The sequence below is a fragment of the Pecten maximus genome, chromosome 5, assembly GCF_902652985.1.
Source record: "Pecten maximus chromosome 5, xPecMax1.1, whole genome shotgun sequence".
Classification (NCBI taxonomy): domain Eukaryota; kingdom Metazoa; phylum Mollusca; class Bivalvia; order Pectinida; family Pectinidae; genus Pecten; species Pecten maximus.
The window spans coordinates 21335387-21356772 of record NC_047019.1 but is presented as its reverse complement, the minus strand read 5'-3'; the positions used below and the strand labels follow the sequence as shown (position 1 = coordinate 21356772).

Genomic DNA, 21386 nt, shown 5'->3' with positions numbered 1-21386 from the left:
CTATATCCTGTAACTTGTATCCTCTGTCCCTGTATCCTGTAACTTGTATCCTCCGTCCCTGTATCCTGTAACTTGTATCCGCCGTCCCTGTATCCTGTAACTTGTATCCACCGTCCCTGTATCCTGTAATTTGTATCTTTCGTCCAGTATCCTGTAACTTGTATCCTCCGTCCCTGTCTTCTGTAACTTGTATCCTCAATCCCTGTATCCTGTAACTTGTATCCTCCGTCCCTGTATCCTGTAATTTGTATCTTTCGTCCTGTATCCTGTAACTTGTATCCTCCGTCCCTGTATCCTGTAACTTGTATCCTCCATCCCTGTATCCTGTAACTTGTATCCTCTATCACTGTATCCTGTAACTTGTATCCTCCATCCCTGTATCCTGTAACTTGTATCCTCTATCCCTGTATCCTGTAACTTGTATCCTCCGTCCCTGTATCCTGTAATTTGTATCTTTCGTCCTGTATCCTGTAACTTGTATCCTCCATCCCTGTATCCTGTAACTTGTATCCTCTATCCCTGTATCCTGTAACTTGTATCCTCCATCCCTATATGCTGTAACTGGTATCTGCCATCCCTGAATCCTGTAACTTGTATCCTACAGGTAGGGGCGGATTGGTGAAATTTATCTGAGCTTTACTAAGAAGATGTGTTGGTGGACCTTAGCTTTATGTAGCCAAACACCGCTTTGTGTGGGTTGATTTATAGACCTAAGATTACAGATATCACCAATAGCTATGGAAATGACTCATGATAAGTTCAATTAGAAATATGCGTAACCGTTAAAACTGATCGTATCAGTTTTGAGGCACACGTGTGTGAAAGCCATACAAATTGATTAAATCAATATATTGAAAATGAATTTCAATTTCAAATATTCGATCCATTTCTGAAAATTGAACGTAGAGAAATATTCTTGACATTCCTGTAATGACATACCTCTTGACGCAGTCATTGTATGACCACTTTGACTAGATATCGTTCGTAGTGGCCAATAACACGCAGTCTTACCACGTGTAGATATTACACAGATAGTGGAGTATCATTTCCAAACTTTCCACATATTTCCAGTCAGACTGCACATTAGGTATGCGTTATGACAGATAATTAGGTCAGAAATAGTCATTTAGTGAATAATCATATTCTATTATTTGCTAACAATCCTTAAAATGTGCGAACGAAAGGAAATGCGGCTATATTTCCCGTGAAAATACAATCTAAGAAAGTTTAATACGGTCAAAAGAATTTCCCTCGATAACCGATAACGATTCTTCCTATATACGTTCGGCAGGAATAAAACAGTTGTTTTTTTTTCATCGAATACAGGGTTTTTTTATACACAAATTGTGATGTAGGAATGAAACAATGAAAAAAGTGGAGAGTGCACTAATAACGAGATATTGTTAATATTATCAAAATAATGATAAAACAAAACTCCGGTCCCTGCTGAGCGTCGAACCCCTCTATATAATTACGTCACTTTTGGCGTCGTCAACGAATAAAAACTGGCCAATCACCAGTTCGACTACAGGTGTTTAGGAACGATTCAGACGCTACGATTATTTTCAGATTTCAGTTTTTATTCGTTGACGACGCCAAAATATTGCAGACGTTTACCTAATAAAATCTGAAACTCGAAGGAAACGTCTAAAATATTCCTGAACTTCTGGCATTCAGCTTTGAAAGGTAACAATTTTGAAAAAGTCTTAAAACGAAGATGCTGAGAACATGTTAACTTTAAAATGATCTTTTTTCCAGAGTTTACATTATCTCTCTATTTCAGCTCTGTGATTATATGACATTTTATTGTCCACAGTACCGTTCACCGGTCCCACATGCGGTGACATCACAATTCCTGTGATATCGTAGACACCATCGGTATTTCCCTGGTTCGATGCTCTTAGAAATGGAGTATTGTTGGCATTCTCAAAGTTCATTTGAGACGATTAACGGGAAGGTCATATTTCTTAAATGAAAAAAAAAATTCCTTTCTACCTCGGAAGTTTAAATGACCTTGAAATTCATGATGGCCGCAAATATGTCCCGTAACAAAATGCAGATATCATATATGTATAACTCGGTGTATATGTTCGCGTGGCGACAGTCGAATATGGAGGTGGCGACGTTTTTGTAAATGAACACTCAGTCTTTGTGTGAACCTAACCTCCGTATTTACACGTGTATACCTAACTATACCACAGATGACCTTGCCAGCCAATTTATACCTCAGATGACCTTGTCTGGTAAACAGAAGTATTATTATCAATCTTTATCCTCTATCTGCCAACTTGTAAAAGTGTATGGTTGTAAAATTATATAGGGAGATGGCTAGGTAGAAGTTGAATAACATGTGCCCAAACCCCATGTATAAAAACAAAGATACAATAAAATATTTTTAAATCAAAATAAATTCGCATGTGCATTTGAACACATATACTTGTTCCCCGCCCCTTTTCCGTAATGATAAATCATGGTCCGAGTTTCCTTCGACCCATACCAGCCGCCAACAGACTTCGGGCCGTCAATAGTCAGGCGGATGTGAGAAAGACTGGATTCTAAATATATTTTTTGGTTTAATTTATTTTACGTCCCATTAACAGCCAGGGTCATTTAAGGACGTGTCAGGTTTTGGAGGTGGAAGAAAGCCGGAGTACCCGGAGAAAACCCATCGGCCTATGGTCAGTACAAGGCAACTGGTCCACGTGGGTTTCGAACTCGCATCCCAGAAGAGGAGGGCTAGTGATAAAGTGTCGGGACACCTTAACCACTCGGCCACCGCGGCCCCGTTTTGTATATAATACAGCTGTCGTTAAAGATATTCCTGCGAATTGACATACTCTTTTTCATGGCATCCCGCCCCCCCCCCCCCCCCCCCTAAATAAAAAATATCGGAATCGTTTATAATTTACATTCTTTATTTAAGATAAAAACACAAAAAGGGACAAAACCAAGAGTTCGTAAGTTGTCGTTATTATTTCAATATTTCACAATTCAAATTATTACCTTGGTAAGCATATCGATATTCAATCTGATTGAAATACAGGTCACCATAATACACAACGTCATGAAGTGTAGTGATGATCTGGATAGAAAGGCATCGACACTTCTACGAGTAAATATACCACGTTATGAGTTGTTCCTGAATATCTTAGCATGAATGTTGGCGTACCTGCTGGACCACCACAGTCATCATGCTCGCGTTTCCATTGTGTGTTCCTGGACCATGCTTTCGACCATTTCCGTCAAGGTTCTGATCAAATCGTCAATTATTTTCGAACGTTTACCATTTTCGAATTCAAGTGGTCTGTCCTTGATCACAGGGACTAGAGAAGGTCCGAATACACATAGTCTAACGAATTATCAGGGCTGTGATTTTTACCAGATTTAAATCTATCCCACCACCCCCTTCTAAAGAAACGTTTGAAAATGGGGTATACACACAAAGTGTGGTACAAATAAACATAGACTGTAAAAGGTCCTTGTGTCCTTGATAAACAAATCTTACCCGGAGACTGGAGTTAAACAGGAATAAAGACTGTTGACGCGGTATGGGACAACGCAACATTCCCTGTAAACTTAGAAGATTTAAGCAATACTCTGATTAGAAATGCTGTATCTTTGTTTAAGCTAAGGTCATATAAAGACGGGGAGGGTGTGTTATATAGCACTTCAAGTGATATTACAGGCCGTTACGGCCTTCAACCGGTCAAAGGACGAACACCATATCTACATAGGCTATATACGGGCCTAGACCAGGAACAAGTGTGCTAGTGCACAGTCATTAATAACTAAATACCGCCTAGATGGTATCATACACGGTAATTAGGCAGTACAGAACAATAGAAAATACGGACCTATTAGTGAAATAAAATGCATAAAACAATGCAACATATTGAAAAAATTGGCAATACGTCACACGCGGTATTGATACGGAATCGTAGTTTGCCTCCCTGCCGAGTCAAATTGAAACACAAGACTTTTTCGTATTTAGTAACGTATTAGTTCGCTCCAATGCGTTAAAATAAATTCGTCAATGGAAAAGATTTTGATAATTGGAGAACAATGCCATGGAGTGATTTTACCGGGGTATTATATCAACAGAGTGATTGTACGTATGACATACTCGGTTATCTTGGGACAATCTCGTGTGAAGCTTTACCAACTCTCAAACCTATCGCTATCGGCCGCGCGGGCTTTGTACGCGCCCCTCCGACCGTGGACAAGAAGGGCGTACTTGGTCGGTATTCCACTTGTATAGCGTTCTAGCACATCGCAGACTATTGTTCCACAAGTCTGCGAGGAGGAGCATTGAGACAGGGGATAGGGGGAGGTAGAAAGGGGGAAACATAGAAAATATGATGGTGGATAGGTGGGGATGTCCTTGGTTGGGATGGCCTGGGTTGGGGTGGCCTTGGTTGGGGATGTCCTTGGTTGGGATGTTCTTGGTTGGGATGGCCTGGGTTGGGACGGCCTTGGTTGGGATGGCCTTGGTTGGGGATGGCCTGGGTTGGGATGGCCTGGGTTGTCCTTGGTTGGGATATCCTGATAGTTCATGAGGAAAACGTGGTAACCTTATCTATTTCGCGAATAACTAGCAGCAAATGCTCAAGTTAGAGGACGAATGTTAAATAGCTTCACATGGCAAATGCTTTACAGTTCATAGGACGAATGTTTCACAGTAAGAGTTTTAATATTTTAATATGTTTTTCGAAGCGATTTCAATCAACGAAAGTGTTCGCAAGATATTTGGTCTCTTGTTGGAAATATTGCCATAAATTCCACACCGCGACAAACCTACATGGATCTGAGCAACGATATCATGAAAAGCATCACTAGAAATCGTGCGCCATGATTTTCCCGCAGCCTCTACAGATAATACATATGGTCCATTACTAATGATTAAGATATGTTTCATTGAAATTTGAGAATATTGAAAACGGAAATTCTAGCCAATGTTTGTTAGATATGGTTGTTTCCGATCGTCTGATGCCGTGTAAACAGGCCATGGAATCGGGTGTCAGCAAGCAGACGATACTGTTTCGTCATCTGGGAGAAGAGAATGAAAACAAATTCTCCATTTCATTGGATTGAAAGATAGAAATCGTTTGCTTGCTCAACACCTGTGTATTGTTTATACATCTCATAAAACATGCTTTTAGCAGAGCACTAATTGTCCTATTCCCGTCAAGGTCTGATCTTGTGTCCTTCAGACATCCTGTAAACATTCGTCGTAAAAACTTCCTGTCCACATTTGTCCTTGACGCCCAGGTATCCTGTCAACATACGACCTTGCTTTATTCAGATATCCTCTTGACCTTCAGATATCCAATAGATAATTGACCTTGTGAAATTCGGATATTCTGTTAATATTTTACCTCCTGAAATTCAGATCCTGTAAATATCTGACATTTTATCATTCACATTCCTGTCAACATTTGACATCGTGACCTTCAGATATCCTGTCAAAATATGACCTTGTGACCTTCAGATATCCTGTCAACATATGACCTTATTGACCTTCAGCTATATTGTCAACATTTGACCTTTTGTTATTATTTCATTATCTTGTAAACATTTGACCTTTTGTGGTCATTTAATTATCTTGTCAACATTTGACCTTTTGTGGTCATTTATTTATCTTGTCAACATTTGACCTTTTGTGGTCATTTAATTATCTTGTAAACATTTTAACTTTTGTGGTCATTTAATTATCTTGTCAGCATTTGACCTTTTGTGGTCATTTAATTATCTTGTCAACAATTGACCTTTTGTGGTCATTTAATTATCTTGTCAACATTTGAACTTTTGTGGTCATTTAATTAATCTTGTCAGCATTTGACCTTTTGTGGTCATTTAATTATCTTGTCAACATGAACTTTTGTGGTCATTTAATTATCTTGTCAACATTTGACTTTTTGTGGTCATTTAATTATCTTGTCAACATGACCTTTTGTGGTCATTTAATTATCTTGTCAACATTTGACCTTTTGTGGTCATTTAATTAATCTTGTCAGCATTTGACCTTTTGTGGTCATTTAATTATCTTGTCAACATGAACTTTTGTGGTCATTTAATTATCTTGTCAACATTTGACTTTTTGTGGTCATTTGATTATCTTGTCAACATTTGATCTTTTGTGGTCATTTAATTATCTTGTCAACATTTGACCTTTTGTGATTATTTTATTATCTTGTAAACATTTGACGTTTTGTGGTCATTTAATTATCTTGTCAACATTTGACCTTTTGTGGTCATTTAATTATCTTGTCAACATTTGACCTTTTGTGGTCATTTATTTATCTTGTCAACATTTGACCTTTTGTGGTCATTTATCTATCTTGTCAACATTTGAACTTTTGTGGTCATTTAATTATCTTGTCAACATTTGAACTTTTGTGGTCATTTAATTAATTATCTTGTCAACATTTGACCTTTTGTGGTCATTTAATTATCTTGTCAACATTTGACCTTTTGTGGTCATTTAATTATCTTGTCAACATGACCTTTTGTTGTCATTTAATTATCTTGTCAACATGAACTTTTGTGGTCATTTAATTATCTTGTCAAATTTGACTTTTTGTGGTCATTTGATTATCTTGTCAACATTTGATCTTTTGTGGTCATTTAATTATCTTGTCAACATTTGACCTTTTGTGATTATATCATTATCTTGTAAACATTTGACCTTTTGTGGTCATTTAATTATCTTGTCAACATTTGACCTTTTGTGGTCATTTAATTATCTTGTCAACATTTGACCTTTTGTGGTCATTTAATTAATTATCTTGTCAACATTTAACCTTTTGTGGTCAGTTAATCATCTCGTCAACATTTGACCATTTAGATGTCCTGGCATTGATCATGTGTAAACAACAACAAAGTCAAATCACATTCATTTTATGTTTTTTATTACTCAGTATTTTCTTCATTTTCTATAAGTTAAATATAACTTGTATTTGTACATCTACTTATAGTGGAACAAAAGGCCTAAAGGGCCTCCAGCTAAGTTACATTGTATTTTGATTACAGCTGTAAATCTTATTTTATCTATCAGTATAATATTTTACTATCATACAATATAGTAACAAAAATTATCTCATTCCTGCCATCCCTACATTTACAAGTTAGACCCTGCTTTCATTCCGTTAGAAGAGTCTAAGATGCTTTATGTGGGTGGGCAGGTTGATTACCCTGAATTTCATGTCACTGGTCCCAGTTTGATATAAACTGTACATCCCCAATAACCAAATTGAACTGTTCCATACAATAAAATAGAAGTGTTCACATGTTACTTTGGGACGGAGAACATTTTAAATACATATCTGTCTCAAAATATTTAATATTGCAAGAGAATAAAAGCATTGACAATGTGATGATTTATTTAAATGAAAGGGGTTTTGAACACTTGAATGTTTATAAAGTTGTTTTGTTTTATTGGCTAAAAGAGGCAGATATCTATGATAACTAACCTGATATAAGTGTCACCATACCTGTTATATATGTATACCTCATTTTAATTTTCCAGAGAATCACTAAAATGAAACTTGGTAAATTCAGTGAAATAAAGGAAGCATAATTCATTTAATTTTTAAAAAAAATCAGTGTAAGAAAGCAAGTAAAAATGCTTTAGTCAGTTGCTGGCATTGAGACAAATTTAAGTTGCTTGTAACATTTTGTGATCAGTTAACAATGTGCTCTAACAAAAAAAAAATCAACACGGTTTTAAAAAGATATCTGGAAAATAATCGATTCTTGTGATTGTTCAACATGTGAAGGGACGCAAAATAAAAGGATTTCAACTTGAAAATGTTTATGTAAGTGTAGAATGGACTAGGACCTTTAAACCCTCAAAAACAACAATAGTTTAGCCGATGTATTGATCTGGATGGATCAAATGCCAATATTAGGGGTGATGAAGTCAATTCTGGAAATGTCAAATTACCAGGATTTTTTTGTGCATTAATGAATGATTTGATGGAGTTTGAAGGCCTAAGTGGATTTATTACGTTTAATCACACTGGGTGTCAATGTTCGTGATTTGCTGGCATTTGTTATTGTACTGTTAACACAACACATACCTAATATCCCTTTCATTTCTCTCCGGATGTATTGTCATAAATAAAATTCTAAATTGCACAAACTGACAAAATCTCTGTATGGCATACTGGTCAATTTTTCCAAAAAATGATTCTGCGTAAAAAAGTCGGCAACTTTCACAATGAATGTTATCAAACAATTGTCCGACTCTGACAAAAGCTTCTGTATCGGAAAACGCAATCATCACGTATTAAACACCAATAGGAGCTAACATGGTGAACAGAAAACACAGCCAGAATTTCTTTTCAATTTCCATTTTTACCTGTTAACATAGTCATAAGAGATGTGACGTAAATCATTATTAAAGAGGTTTGTACAAGTGTACGGATCGCGGTGATTGTCAGCCCACCATTCACTCACTAATGGTGTCACTATAGTTAAAAACAATTACCGATAAAAGGTTTTCACTAATTCCCGATTCCAATATTGGAAAAGTGTATTTCATACGCGACATTAGGGAGTTACCTGGGAATCTTATACACATCAGGGACCGAAAGTGGTCTGAAATTTGACCCAGATTACATTTCACTCTTTTGAAATAACAGCGTTTTCTGCGGAATTGTGACCGACAATTTACAGTGATGCTGATTAATGAAGCACGGATTTGAGTAAATATTACTGAGTTATTGCAAATGTATCTGTCCGAGTTCATAGTATCGGAACAATTAGCGGCTTTCTTGTCTCTCCATTTAGATTGTCATCGTAATGCACTTGGAATAAAAGTGCTTTTCTTTGTACCCAAGTGAGGCGGAATAGCTGGGTAGGCACACACTGGCCAGGTTGTATTACTGCGATACTCTAAACATGACCTGTGTTTTTGTATTGATCGTATGTAACAAAAATCACTGATACTTCTGATTAGGGCTCCAATTCTCTGACAAATTACAACACCTACACTTTATACCTGTATTTTATCAAAATAAGAAAAAACAGGAAAAAAATCTTCACAGTGCTTTGGATTCTTATTCTATTGACTTTAAAACAGGAAATCTGCCTACAAATGATCCTTTGTAATTTAATTTCTTTTATTTCTCTTACTAAATCCTATCTGGTACTTTATATAAATGAGTATTTTGAAAGATTATACAAATCTTTGATTGCATTGTAAGTATACCAACTTTAGGTAAGTATGATAGAGTTTGTATATCAGGGTCTGCTAAATAACTACAATGTATATGATTAATTACTTTTTATACATCATATCATAATCCTTAACAAAGAATAACCCTGACATCCTTTAAAATTGTCTAACTTAATCAAGATATATTCCATACATTTCTAAAGCTAGGAGGATACTGGAATACTGCGGTAACAAGGCATATCCAACGCTTTAACCCGAACAGACCAGATAAAATCTCCACTGACTAACTGGGTATATGTAATTTACAAATTCTCTTAACTTATACATCAACATTTTGAAATTAAATATTTCAAAAAATGATAACTTCATTCATGTTAAGCTGTAATATCTCTCCAATAAGATAAATGTTTGAAAATCCTTTTCATATCTTGAAGAAGAAATCCTTTCAATAAGAATAATGTCTGAAATATCAGTTCCAAATATATCTATATCAGAGGGCCGATTCCTATGTTATCTGTGGGTACATTTTTTTGTAATTTGCCAGGAGATTTAGCTGTTGATGCAAACGTAACAAAAATACTCTAGTAAAGCGGACGGAAATACAATTTTTGACTATTATCCTTTATAGCAAATAATTTCTACATGTTTGGTTTTTTTCTTGGACAAATAATAATGTTATCCATTTTTTTCGCACAAAAATAATTCAATTGGATGTATATTAAAATTTGATTATTTTTTTATCTTGATAATTAAATATTTATTTCAAGTTTTAATTAAAAATTGCTATAAAGGAAAATAAACATTTTATATAGACTTGAATTCTTATTTTAGAAGAATACATATAAAAATTGCTTATGCTGATAGTTTACATCAAACACACACAACCGTAGATTAAGACACACCAAATGTTGATTTGGTCAAACTTCAAAGTGTTAGATATGGCACAGCAAAAAAGGAAAACTGTTAAACAAATCAATTTTAAAAATACCAAGTACATAAAAAATGTACATAAAATTAATGTGTAGCTATATCACACATTTACAAAATTAAATCATCACTCATTTTAAAAGTGACTCCCCAAAATAATAAATTAATGATGATATTTAAATAATTTATGATTAACTGGTCAGCTGTCACTATCATATATATCATTGGCAGCATGATATAAAAATGATAGAAGATTACAGACAGAAAAATGCTTAAAAGAAATGAAAATGAATTGAAACATAACAATAATATAAACAGAAAAAAAAAAAATATTCAAAATTAATTAAAGGATAATTAATTGGAAACATTGTTGATTTTCTTATTTAGAAGTAAATGCATACTGGCAGAGTGAGAGCTTAGTGAGGACAAATGGTGTCCTCATAGTCAGGTACTAGCTCAGTTTAAACAGATTTTGGACAAAAGAAACAGTAACATAAAAAAGTCACGGAAAAGCTCTGTATAAGGTTGATAGATATATCTGTTTACACCATAGTAAAAACAATGTTCAGTACACATCAAAACATAAAAAAAACACTGAATACAGAATTTGGCAAATTTATCATTGAATAAATGATTAATCAAATAAATATCATTTAAATATGCATATCTCACGAACATTCAATACAACTCTCTTTCTTGTCAATACTTGTCACAACACTCATCTCTGATTGTAATCAACCATTGTTCTTCAGTAAAGTGATTTGACAATGACTGGGACTTTTGATCATCTTTTTTCTATAAATATTTTACACAACAAAAACAAACATTGATGACAAAATAACAAATGCACAGACTTGATTATGATTGTGCAGTTATGGCTTCAATACTGTGTGAAACCCGTGGAGGACTAATTGTGACCCCCGTGGGACTTATCGATCCCTGCGGGCTGGGACTGTCAGATTTAGGCGGTGACGAGGCACTATAGTCTTGTAAGGATTTCACATATGATCTGGGCATGTCTTGCTCGTTATCAATGTCTGAGTTCTGTGGGGACAAACTTTCCTTCATTTGTATCATTTCCTCTTCTCTCATCATCATCATCTCCTCCTCGTCCTCCTCGCTTCCCATCATGCTGCTACTGACACTGTGTAGACGACGGTACATGTCCCCTGTCATGTCACTAGGCATGCCTTTCTGCATGTCTACATCACTGTTTTCACCACTCATACTCAGTTGTTCATTGTCATGGTATTCCATGTTATCACGAGACATACTTTCCCCATTGAGCTCCTGTCGATCCTGATCCAACGCTCCTTGATGTGTGTTTTCAAGAAGAGCATTATAATCGAGGTTGATACCTGGAGGAATACAATTTCCTGTCTTCCAGTGCGTTTTCAGTCCACTGGCACTTATGTACTTCCTATTACACTGCGGACACTCATAAGGTCGTTCATTTGTATGAAGTCTTTTGTGAAGCTTCAGGTGCACAAACTGGGTGAATTTGGCCGGACAGAGTTTACAGTGAAATGGCTTCTCTCCACTGTGGAGACGCATGTGTGTTTTGAGGTTGCTAGTGGAGCTGAACCGCTTGCCACAGACCTGGCATTCATGTGGTTTCTCTCCGGTGTGAACTAGGTGGTGCTTCTGTAGGTGAGCCAGCTGTGTGAACCCTTTGCCACATGTCTGGCACACGAATGGACGCTCACCTGTATGAGTACGTAAATGCACTTTGAGGTTTGACAACTGTCCGAATGTCTTATAACACACATTGCATTCATAATGCATCTTGCCGTCCCGTTTTCTCAATGGATATGGTAGTGACCTATGACCTCTGGCAGATGAGCCGTCCGACTTGGGCTTTGTGAGGTTGAGGACCTGATCAGGATGAGGCGGTGCTTGTGTTGGATGAGGGAAAGGTGGTGACGCCTGTTGTTGATTTCCCATTGGATGGAATTGAGGTGGATACATTTGCCAAGCCAGACTTTGGTAGGGATTAAACGGATACATGGGGTTCATAGGATTCATGGGATTCATGGGATTCATGGGATTCATTGGATACATGCCCGGAAGAGTTGGGGTTGGGAAGTATAATGGAGGTCCGGAGTTCGGTCCCAACTTGCTCATGTTCCCTGACACCAGTTTTGAATATTGTTCATCTGGTCTGTTCATGAAAGGAGACATTGGCGACTTGTCCATTATTGGACTTGGAGGGAAGAACTTGGAGTAGAAGAATGGATTGAATGGGCTGAGCTGGTCTGGTGATGGCCGATCCTTCGACAGATCTTCTGCCTTGGGTTTTTGATCATGAGCAAGTGTAGGGTGAGACGGATGAATTGGATGAGCTGGATGGATAGAATGAGCAGGAAGGGTAGGTAATACCGGAGGTTTGATGTCCATAGGAGGTTTAAAGTCAAAGTCCAGGGAATTTCCTTTGAGAATTTTATCAGTAATCTCTTCACCATTTTCTTTCATTTTCTTCAGAAGCAGATTCTCAATAATTCCAGAACTTTTCTTGGGCGTGCTGTGGGCCATTTTGATTGATCCCAGGTGTAAGTCCATGGAGCTGGGCGGCATTTGAAGAGAAAGGGGCTCCAATGGGTGACTTGGCTCCTTTAGAGGCTCGTGTTTGGGAACTTTGAGTGGTGAGGGTAGTGACCCAGCAGACAAAGACAACCTGTCACTATGACCAGATTTGTTTCTGTCACTACTATACACTTCTTGGTCGTCGCTTGTGGGGCTGCCATCCCGCTTGTGGAGGCTGTAGTCGATAGCGTAGCCTTCCTCCCGGATACAGTCCCCACTTTCACAGCTGTCATCCTTCAGGGGCTCCTCCTCGTGGGGTGGAGTTTTGGGACGAGATGGACTTGTGTCCTCCTTGAACAAACTACCTGGGTTTGGTGGACAGATTGGGAGGAAGCTCTTGGGGAATGGCAGATGTCGTTCCAGCATCTGTCTTCCTGTAAAGATAAAAAGTAATGTCACATTAGTGAACCTACTTAATAACAAATCAAAATTCAATTAATCAGCCAAGAAATCTCAGTAGATATACTGCTCCACCTCAATATCTCTCTACCCAACACAATGCCACACAAAACGAGATCTGTATTCACCTCAACAAATCTGAAGGCTAACCCCCAGTAGAGGAAAAGCTATAAATACTTCACTACAGACTTAATGTAATGTTGGAAAATGATATATTTGAAAGCATTGCCTTACAGAATAAGAAACTGAAGGATTTTTTCCTCCTCTGGTTGTTTTGTGTGTGTGCAGAACAGATAAGCTAATTCAAAGGTATCCTCTATCACTTAATGATAATCTGACTTTAAAACTCAAATTTCTCGAATATTTGAATATTCTGACATAAATTAGAAAGGCATTAAACAACACATACTGTTATCTATTCCTACAAAGAACAATTCATATTCAAAATTTAAAAAATTAAAAAAACTTTAAAGAAAAACTATGGACAGTACTATATAATGCAGACAAAACCTGACAATACAAAATAAATAAAATATAATCTCAATGAATTTATCTTTCACAGAAGAATAATTGTATATTAAAATCTAGGTTCCTGACGGCAAATGGTTACTTCATTCAATTGAAATGTTTTAATTAGCATATTTAAATGAATTGCTTTTACAAGTAAAGTGAACATGTAAGAACACACAATTCAATGACAAAGTTAGAAATAATTAATTAAGAAATCTCTAATTTTAGTCTAAAATTACAATTTAGAACAGTTTTTATGTTAAATTGAAGCAATAATGAATGCTGGACAGTCAACCTTTACTTTGGCTACATTCCTAAAGGCTAATCTCCATAACACAAGAATTCAAAAATACAGACATAAGTTAAACTTATCATAAAACTGTCATGCAATTTAAATCTAACTTATACTAGACTCCCCAAGTCTTACAGTCCACAGGAGGGCCAAATGTTAATTTCATCTTCAAAATCTGTATGTGTAAACAATGAGAAAAATTCACCAGGCAAATCTCTCCACAAAAACCTTAAAAGAAATGTCTTAAAAAGTCACTAGGGTTGTAATTTCAACTTAGTTTATGGCGTAGGATGTTCCGCGACAGGCGCGGTACCAGTCACCTTAATATACTCCCATATTAGCATTTAAAAAGTTGCATGCAAATTAATGGGACTTTTATTGACTTAATACATCCAGCAGCCATCTGGATTAGGTTTTTGTTCTGTGCGTCCATGCCATTGACCAGTTTCGATTTCCACTGGTCACAAGACAATAGACGTGTGCCATGGATCATTAAATTACTACTCACACAAGTTCTACACCAAACGGCCATCCGTCGTTACAAGTAATACCCAGTGTTTTTTAAAAGCATTATTCTGAAGATGTTTTATTCTATCCCGGAGCGAAAGTTCTCTGTTCCTTTCATGAGATCTAGGTATCATATGCCACGACTATACACAGCAGAGACTCCATTTGCCACATTTTAACTTAAGTGGCAGATAAAAAGTAAATTCAATTATTGAAAATGTTCATGTTTACAAACTTAGATATCCTATTGCTTTAAAGGAAATGTAATACCATTTAATGGACGATTTTTACTGTGGATTTACCGTGGATGTCGCTTTAAATTATCAATGTAAATTGACAGGGCTACTGACAATAAACTACATAGGGCTTCTCACAAACCAACGCAACCTAATTGTAAAATTAAATAACTTGAATTTACTTTTTAAACATTTATTTTCAAAGTGTCGTCTTTTAACACTTATCAGCCCTGCTATCAGACACCATGGTTGTTTAGAATAACACAATTATGTGTTTTCAGATTTCAATAAACGACATAACAATTTAAATCATTTTCTTGTAAATATATCAGCTTTTTACTTCATTATAATAGACAGATAAACAGGGGCTTCTATCCATGTCATTGTGACTTTTACACTAAATTCAAATTTTAGAATGATACACTTGTTCATTTTGATGGACGGAAACAACAGTTTATCAGTAAAATTTACTATTAATCCTTGAAATTCATATTACCTAATAAAAAAATAAACACTTCGTTACTCTGATACTTGAAAATTAAAGTAATTTAACATCTAGCATTAAACAATAAGGAAACAGCAACACATTTTTGTAATTTTCTTGAAAACAGTTCTTGTCAGATATTAGAAACTTGTTGAAACAGATATCTTTATGAATCTTAAAACTGAGAATAAAGAGTTCCCTCTTATTTCATCACCTCCTTCATTAATTTATGAATCTTAACGAGTATAGTCAGTGACAATCGGTGAAGTGTGTGGTTAGAGGCTGCGGATGCTGACATGACTAGGGGATACAGTAGAGACTCCGGTACACCAAAGGCTTAGGATCATTGTCAAAGGGATTTCTCCTCAGCTAATAATCTGTCAGAGATGGCCAGCTCTACTTCATTTAAAACACCTGTGATATTTACTACAGTAATTACTTGGAAGATCCTCCAAAAAATTTACTTTATTAACCAAAACGGGATATAAGATTAGGAAAAACTCTCTTTGATGAAAAGAAGTAAAAATATGACCATTTCCATTCTGCTTCCTATGGTGACCGGGGGCTATCAGGGCGGCTGTGTTATATGTCCGGATCACTTTGAAGTTGTTTAAAGGATCAAATAGATCGTACAGTATCATCTCAATTTCAAATTAAGTCCCCAGCTATTGCTTACAGGCATATTTCAATAATCTATTATTGGTAATTTGTTGCTGTCTATGTAGCAATCTGATTATAACATGTTTCTAAATTCCAACTTTATAAAAATAAATCCTATTCTAATATCATTATGTATGTTTCTATTTTTAATAATAATTTACTTTATTTTATGAAAATATCTGGTCAGTTTTAACATGAGAAAGTTTTACTGAATAAATAATTCAATGATACTGTGTGACAATTACAACAGTACCTACATTGGATGGTCAGGGTTTTTCCATGGAGTTCCAGATAGATAATGAAATAAAAAATCTGCAATTCTGGTTTAAATTAAACTAGAGGTATATTATTCAGACCAACATTTTATTTATTTCATGAATGATAAATAAACATTAAATATATAAAATGTGAAATTTTTGTGAGAAGAGATAAGACTTACTCCATGAGTGAAGCATCTCCTCGCCTGTGACTGGACAGTTGATGCGGTCAGCATATTCACGGCAGTACCACACCATTAGTTCTGTGTTCGGAGGAATTGGCTTGATAGTATAGAAGTAGATGTTGAAGTCAATTTGACAGGCAATGAGGTTCTGTTGGACAGATGAATAAGCAAAGTTGATGTAATGCATCCAGCTACTCTTAGTTACATCACTGTTGTCTATGTACTGGTAGACCGTGTTGTTACTGAAGATCTGCAAATACAAACAAATATGTCAGATTAATTAAGGCAAGTACAGAAATTGTACGTGTAATTAATGATTTAACACAGAGAATATAAACAAATACTAATCATATGCTATAATAAATGAATGAATAATTCATGAGGGGAAAAGAAAAGTTGTTGAATGACACAATTATTGGATAACTTTATCAAACTCCATCAGCGACAAAGAAAACCGTCCGACGCTAAAGAGTAAATATACACTCCCGCGATAAATATGATATTTTTTGTGAATGATATGAGAATGAAGCACAGATAAAAAAGTGAATGTTTAACATAAAGTTGGTGTGTTACTATTTCCATCCTATCTTTCGTTCTGTTGGTAACCTACACCTCCAATATCATGTAGTACATCGTAAAACTTGTTTACGGAGTAGTGAAGCATCCTCCCGTTAACGGTAATACTTCTGCCCCATTAAAAGTTAATATCCTACCTACTTGGCGATTAAAATACGAACTAGAAAATGAAAGGAATTATCACAATTTCTCTTACTGTAATATCAAAGATTAGGCTCTTCCTCTAGGATTCTTGGATTTTTCCATTTCATTTTTGTAACGAAAATCTTGTTTAAGTTAGAATGTTTACATGTAAGGCTTTGTCTCTGTGGGACATGTATAACCCTCTCCACATCCCAAAGTCATCCTTTGCCCAGTTGTGGGAGGCACATCCTGTAATTATGTCGGATTCTACTCACCCATTATAAATCAACCCTTACTTAACAAATACCTCGTTTCCTGTACCAGTCAAAAAACAAAAACTCACCTAAATTTTCTGATGTGAACTGGATGTCAGATATCATCAAGATATATCAGATTTTTATCACAATAACCAGGGTTTTTTTTTTTTATATGTTTTGCTTTAAAAAAAGTTATCCTGTTTTTTCTCTCGATGAATTATTGGGTTGAAATACCCATCTATCAAAATAACATCCCAAAATATCATAATAAATTTTTGTATATTAAAAAGCTGACATTTTGCTTTTACTTATCAAATATTGTGACATAGACAAGGCATACAGAAACACTGAGGAAGATCATGGGAGCTCGATTTGAAATGTCAAAAATGATTATTTCAACCAAATCTACTGAAATGTTTATCTCGACCGGATAATTCTTACACCCAGTGTTTCTGTAGCTAAGATAGAGCCCCAAGCCTTCCTTGTGACATGCTCCTATCTACGAGTATGTACAGGAAACAAAATAGTTTATTACAAGGAAAAAAAGTATCAAATTAACCTAACAGTCTTATCAAGGCTATCTGCTGAGATATAGGCAATACATCTTAGGAAATGGCAGAAAATATGTGTTATACTGAGAACTGGATTCTACAACTGTGACCTCCAAATCAGACCTCTTTTAAAAAAATTACTTCAAGTGGAGTGAAACTTTTAAACAAATTTGTCATTAGAACTTGTGAATGAATCCTACAGGCTACCTGCGGTGAATTTACAGGAACCGCACTCGCACAGATAATTCAGTTTAAATCAACAAATTTTGCTCATAAAACGTTTTTTTCTTCCCATTAACAGAGATAAAGAAGACAGGGAACTGAATATAGCCAACAGCTAGACTGTCTGTTACCACACAGAATAAATCCACTTATTTTATTAAACATGTCATTCGTTTTTTCAAAATGCATTAATTGATGACTGTCTAGTAATGATTTACAAGACATTAGTATTCATAGAAAAGGGAAATAAATTCAATTTCCATACCCGACTCTGTGTATTATATCACTCAGTTATATCATTGTGATGAATTAAATGACATCACATTTTTATCTAATTCAATCGTTGATTTTAATAACATATATTATCACATATATGTATATCTAAAGACATGTAATTAAAATTTATCTTGATCACTCCTATATTTTAGATTATGAAATAAAATTAATTAACTTCTCTGAAAAGAACTTTCACAAATATTTAAATGAAGTAAATTTTTACATTAATAGATATGACAAACCATTTTAATATTAAAATATCAGCTCTCGGAATCACCACTGACTCAAATTCATTTTTTCTTATTCAAACCAGTTCATATCTCAAAATAAAATTGATAAGATTAAAACCATTCTTTCCCCTAACTGGAATGAATTCGCTTTTAGAATCCAGAATTCTGAGTAATATCAAAGATGGCTGAGAGAGCTACAATGATATAAACTAGGTCTTTTATCTTGTTTCTGACACTACATATAAATATATACGTGTAATTGAAGAAATTATATTTGGGATACATGAGAAAATTGTATACCATTACATATGTCTACTCTGCTTTCGTCTCCTATTCAACCTTCATAAATTAACGACCAATTACCCGATCTGGTAGCACTCCTAAAAAAGAATCTCGTCAATTTATTAAAGGGAAAATAGAGTGTATAATTTCTCCTATTTCACTTTCCCTGTCAGTTTTATTCAGCCCTACCTATACACTCCGAGTTAAATCGAGGTAATGATATGTTATGCAGTAAAAAGTAAGTAAAGCCCTGGATCGTCCCCACCTCCGTAATTCAACACCCAACCAGCTTAACATTTTTAATACAAGTGAAATTCAAAAACCATCTTTACAAAAAACTTGTTAAAGATATGATTATTTTCAAACATTCTGTTCATAGATGATCATTTAAATCCCAGAAACTCAGTTTCAATTTTATCTTATCAATTAAAGTGTCAGAACTTCAGAAATTTAACACATGTAAATTATTTAACTATGTGAATGTAAAGCTTGTAAGGCCAGTACAACTGTGTACAAGTCTCAAGAGTATATATGATCTATACTATATGATCCATACAACACTTTCTCCACCTGTGACCAATTAGCAATTTATTATGCAACCACCCAAAGCAAAAATTACTCTTTCATAAATCAATATATAGAAACCAAGCACAAACAGACTTGAAAGTTGAGACCTTAATCGTTTATATCATTTCTATCAGAGGAAAAATATTAACGTAAAAAAAAATAGGATCCTTCTGTTATATGATCACCAGCTGTCTCTGCCTTTCAGATTTAACAAACAAAACTTGACAGAAGACACTGAAATATTGAATGCATTTGAAACCAACTTTCAAATTAGCAGAAAAAACTTTTTCTCTCAGCAGACTTATTTCTATCCCAAGGCTATGCTAGGGTGGAATGTTGTAGTAATGAAAGCCTGTGTTTTGGTTGTAAAGAGAGGGCTTGGCCATCTAGAATGTCACCAGATACTTTAGTCAGGTATTCTACAGACATCAATACATATCTCCACAGAAAAATCTCATACACGATAAACACTTAAATACACTATATCTGATTTCAAAACATTTAAAATTAGTAAATCAAACTTTCAAAAAATTCCATATGAAATAGCATCATCAATATAAGTCTTAAAAAAGACATATAATATAATCAGTATTATTTCACTCTTCTTTCTGACATGAAAAAACCCAGTAATATTTTATTAAACATGCTTAAAATATTGAAAGAAATATGGGAATTTTGTTTCCCATATTTTTATGACAGGAACTGTTATTTAAGTTTTGAAATCAGATCAAATATTCTTAAAAGAGTGACTTACCTTCCATATAGAAACTCTGTCCGATTCTTTTCTTAGAAATGGTTCCTTGGAGTAAACGTCTCCGACTAAAGGTCCGAATCGTGTCCCGCGCGGAATATAGTCTACGCTCCACACCCCTAATGCCTGCCAATCAGAAAAACCAAGAGAAATTGTTACTGAATGATTAATTCAACCCAAAAGATATCAAAAGAAAGTTGAATTGAGTTCAGGTCTGTTATCTGGTAGTAAACCAAATGGTCCTCCAAAGGTAGACTAACCTAAACAAGGTATAAGGTTAGGCTTGAGAGGAGCACATTTCCTTTTTGTTCAAAGATGGTGAAGCAGTTGATCTGTAAGAAGCCATGGTACATTTGATGGTTATCTACCCTGAAACTTCTAAAGTACACTATTTTCCTGTGCAGATATGTGATTAGCAAATTAAAACCAATTAGTAACCAACCACTGGAAGAGGATGAGCTATACATCCCATAATATATCATAACATCCGACATTATGTCATAAACAACAAGTTTTATAGCCTCGCCAATTTACGTCATACAAAAAGTGAAACTGCAATCATTTCTTCACAAAAAAACCAAAGATGAAAAGAAAATTATAAAATACCTTCAAGAAAATCTTTTTATGAAAAGATTTCAAATGATCATAGATGGAATCTATGTAAGAAATCTATCAAAATAAAACACCTTGTGTGAGTGAGGCTCGGACTGAGAGGTCAGAGCTAACCAGCCGTGCTTAAAACCTTCACAATCAATGAACCTGCCATCCGTAAACTCGGCCTAAAAACTTCACAGACTAGATAAAAAATGAGGATATTTTTTGATGAAATGATGACTTATTTCCGAGTTGCATCTCCGAGTATGATGATTGGAGGATAAGACCAGTACAGGACATATCCCGACCAGCATCTCCCCCATGGGGGGTTTGTAAAAAAGGAAATTCTAGATTAGAGTGAAAAAGTTGAGACCTAGCTATAACATTGATACTAGTTTCATTGGCAGAGTATTTCAGCTGTCAAGCAACACCCACAAGTGTTTACCCTTACATTTTGAGAAAAAATATGGAGCTGCTTGAATTCTGTGTGATCTCCAGGGTATCTTTAAAGAAAGTACTGTAGGTTCCCCGGTGACCATGGCGATGGCTAGTCCCGCCAATCACTTCAACAGCTAATTATTCAAATTAACCTTCATGTTCTTCTCAGAATCATAGAAATCTAATAGTGCTTTTACAATTTTGAGATCTGTTTGCTCAACTGCTTTGCGGGCTATGATAAACAGGAATAAGGGTCTAGGCTGGCTTTTAATCAAAGAGTGCAACAAGCTTCAATGAAATT

General features: G+C 35.4%; 1 protein-coding gene across 2 annotated transcripts in view; it reads right to left on the bottom strand.

Annotated features, from left to right (window-relative positions):
• Positions 1–6891: 6891 nt before the first annotated feature.
• The window catches only part of LOC117327487 (PR domain zinc finger protein 1-like), a 58577-nt gene continuing 44082 nt past the window's right edge, over positions 6892–21386 (bottom strand). For both annotated transcript variants that reach the window (XM_033884496.1, XM_033884497.1), the window contains exons 3-5: positions 20057–20179; positions 16216–16468; positions 6892–13062 (exon numbers count right to left, since the gene is read on the bottom strand). In XM_033884496.1, the coding sequence (XP_033740387.1) occupies positions 10964–13062; positions 16216–16468; positions 20057–20179 (2475 nt within the window). In that variant the 3' untranslated portion in view covers positions 6892–10963. The remainder of the gene's footprint in view (positions 13063–16215; positions 16469–20056; positions 20180–21386) is intronic.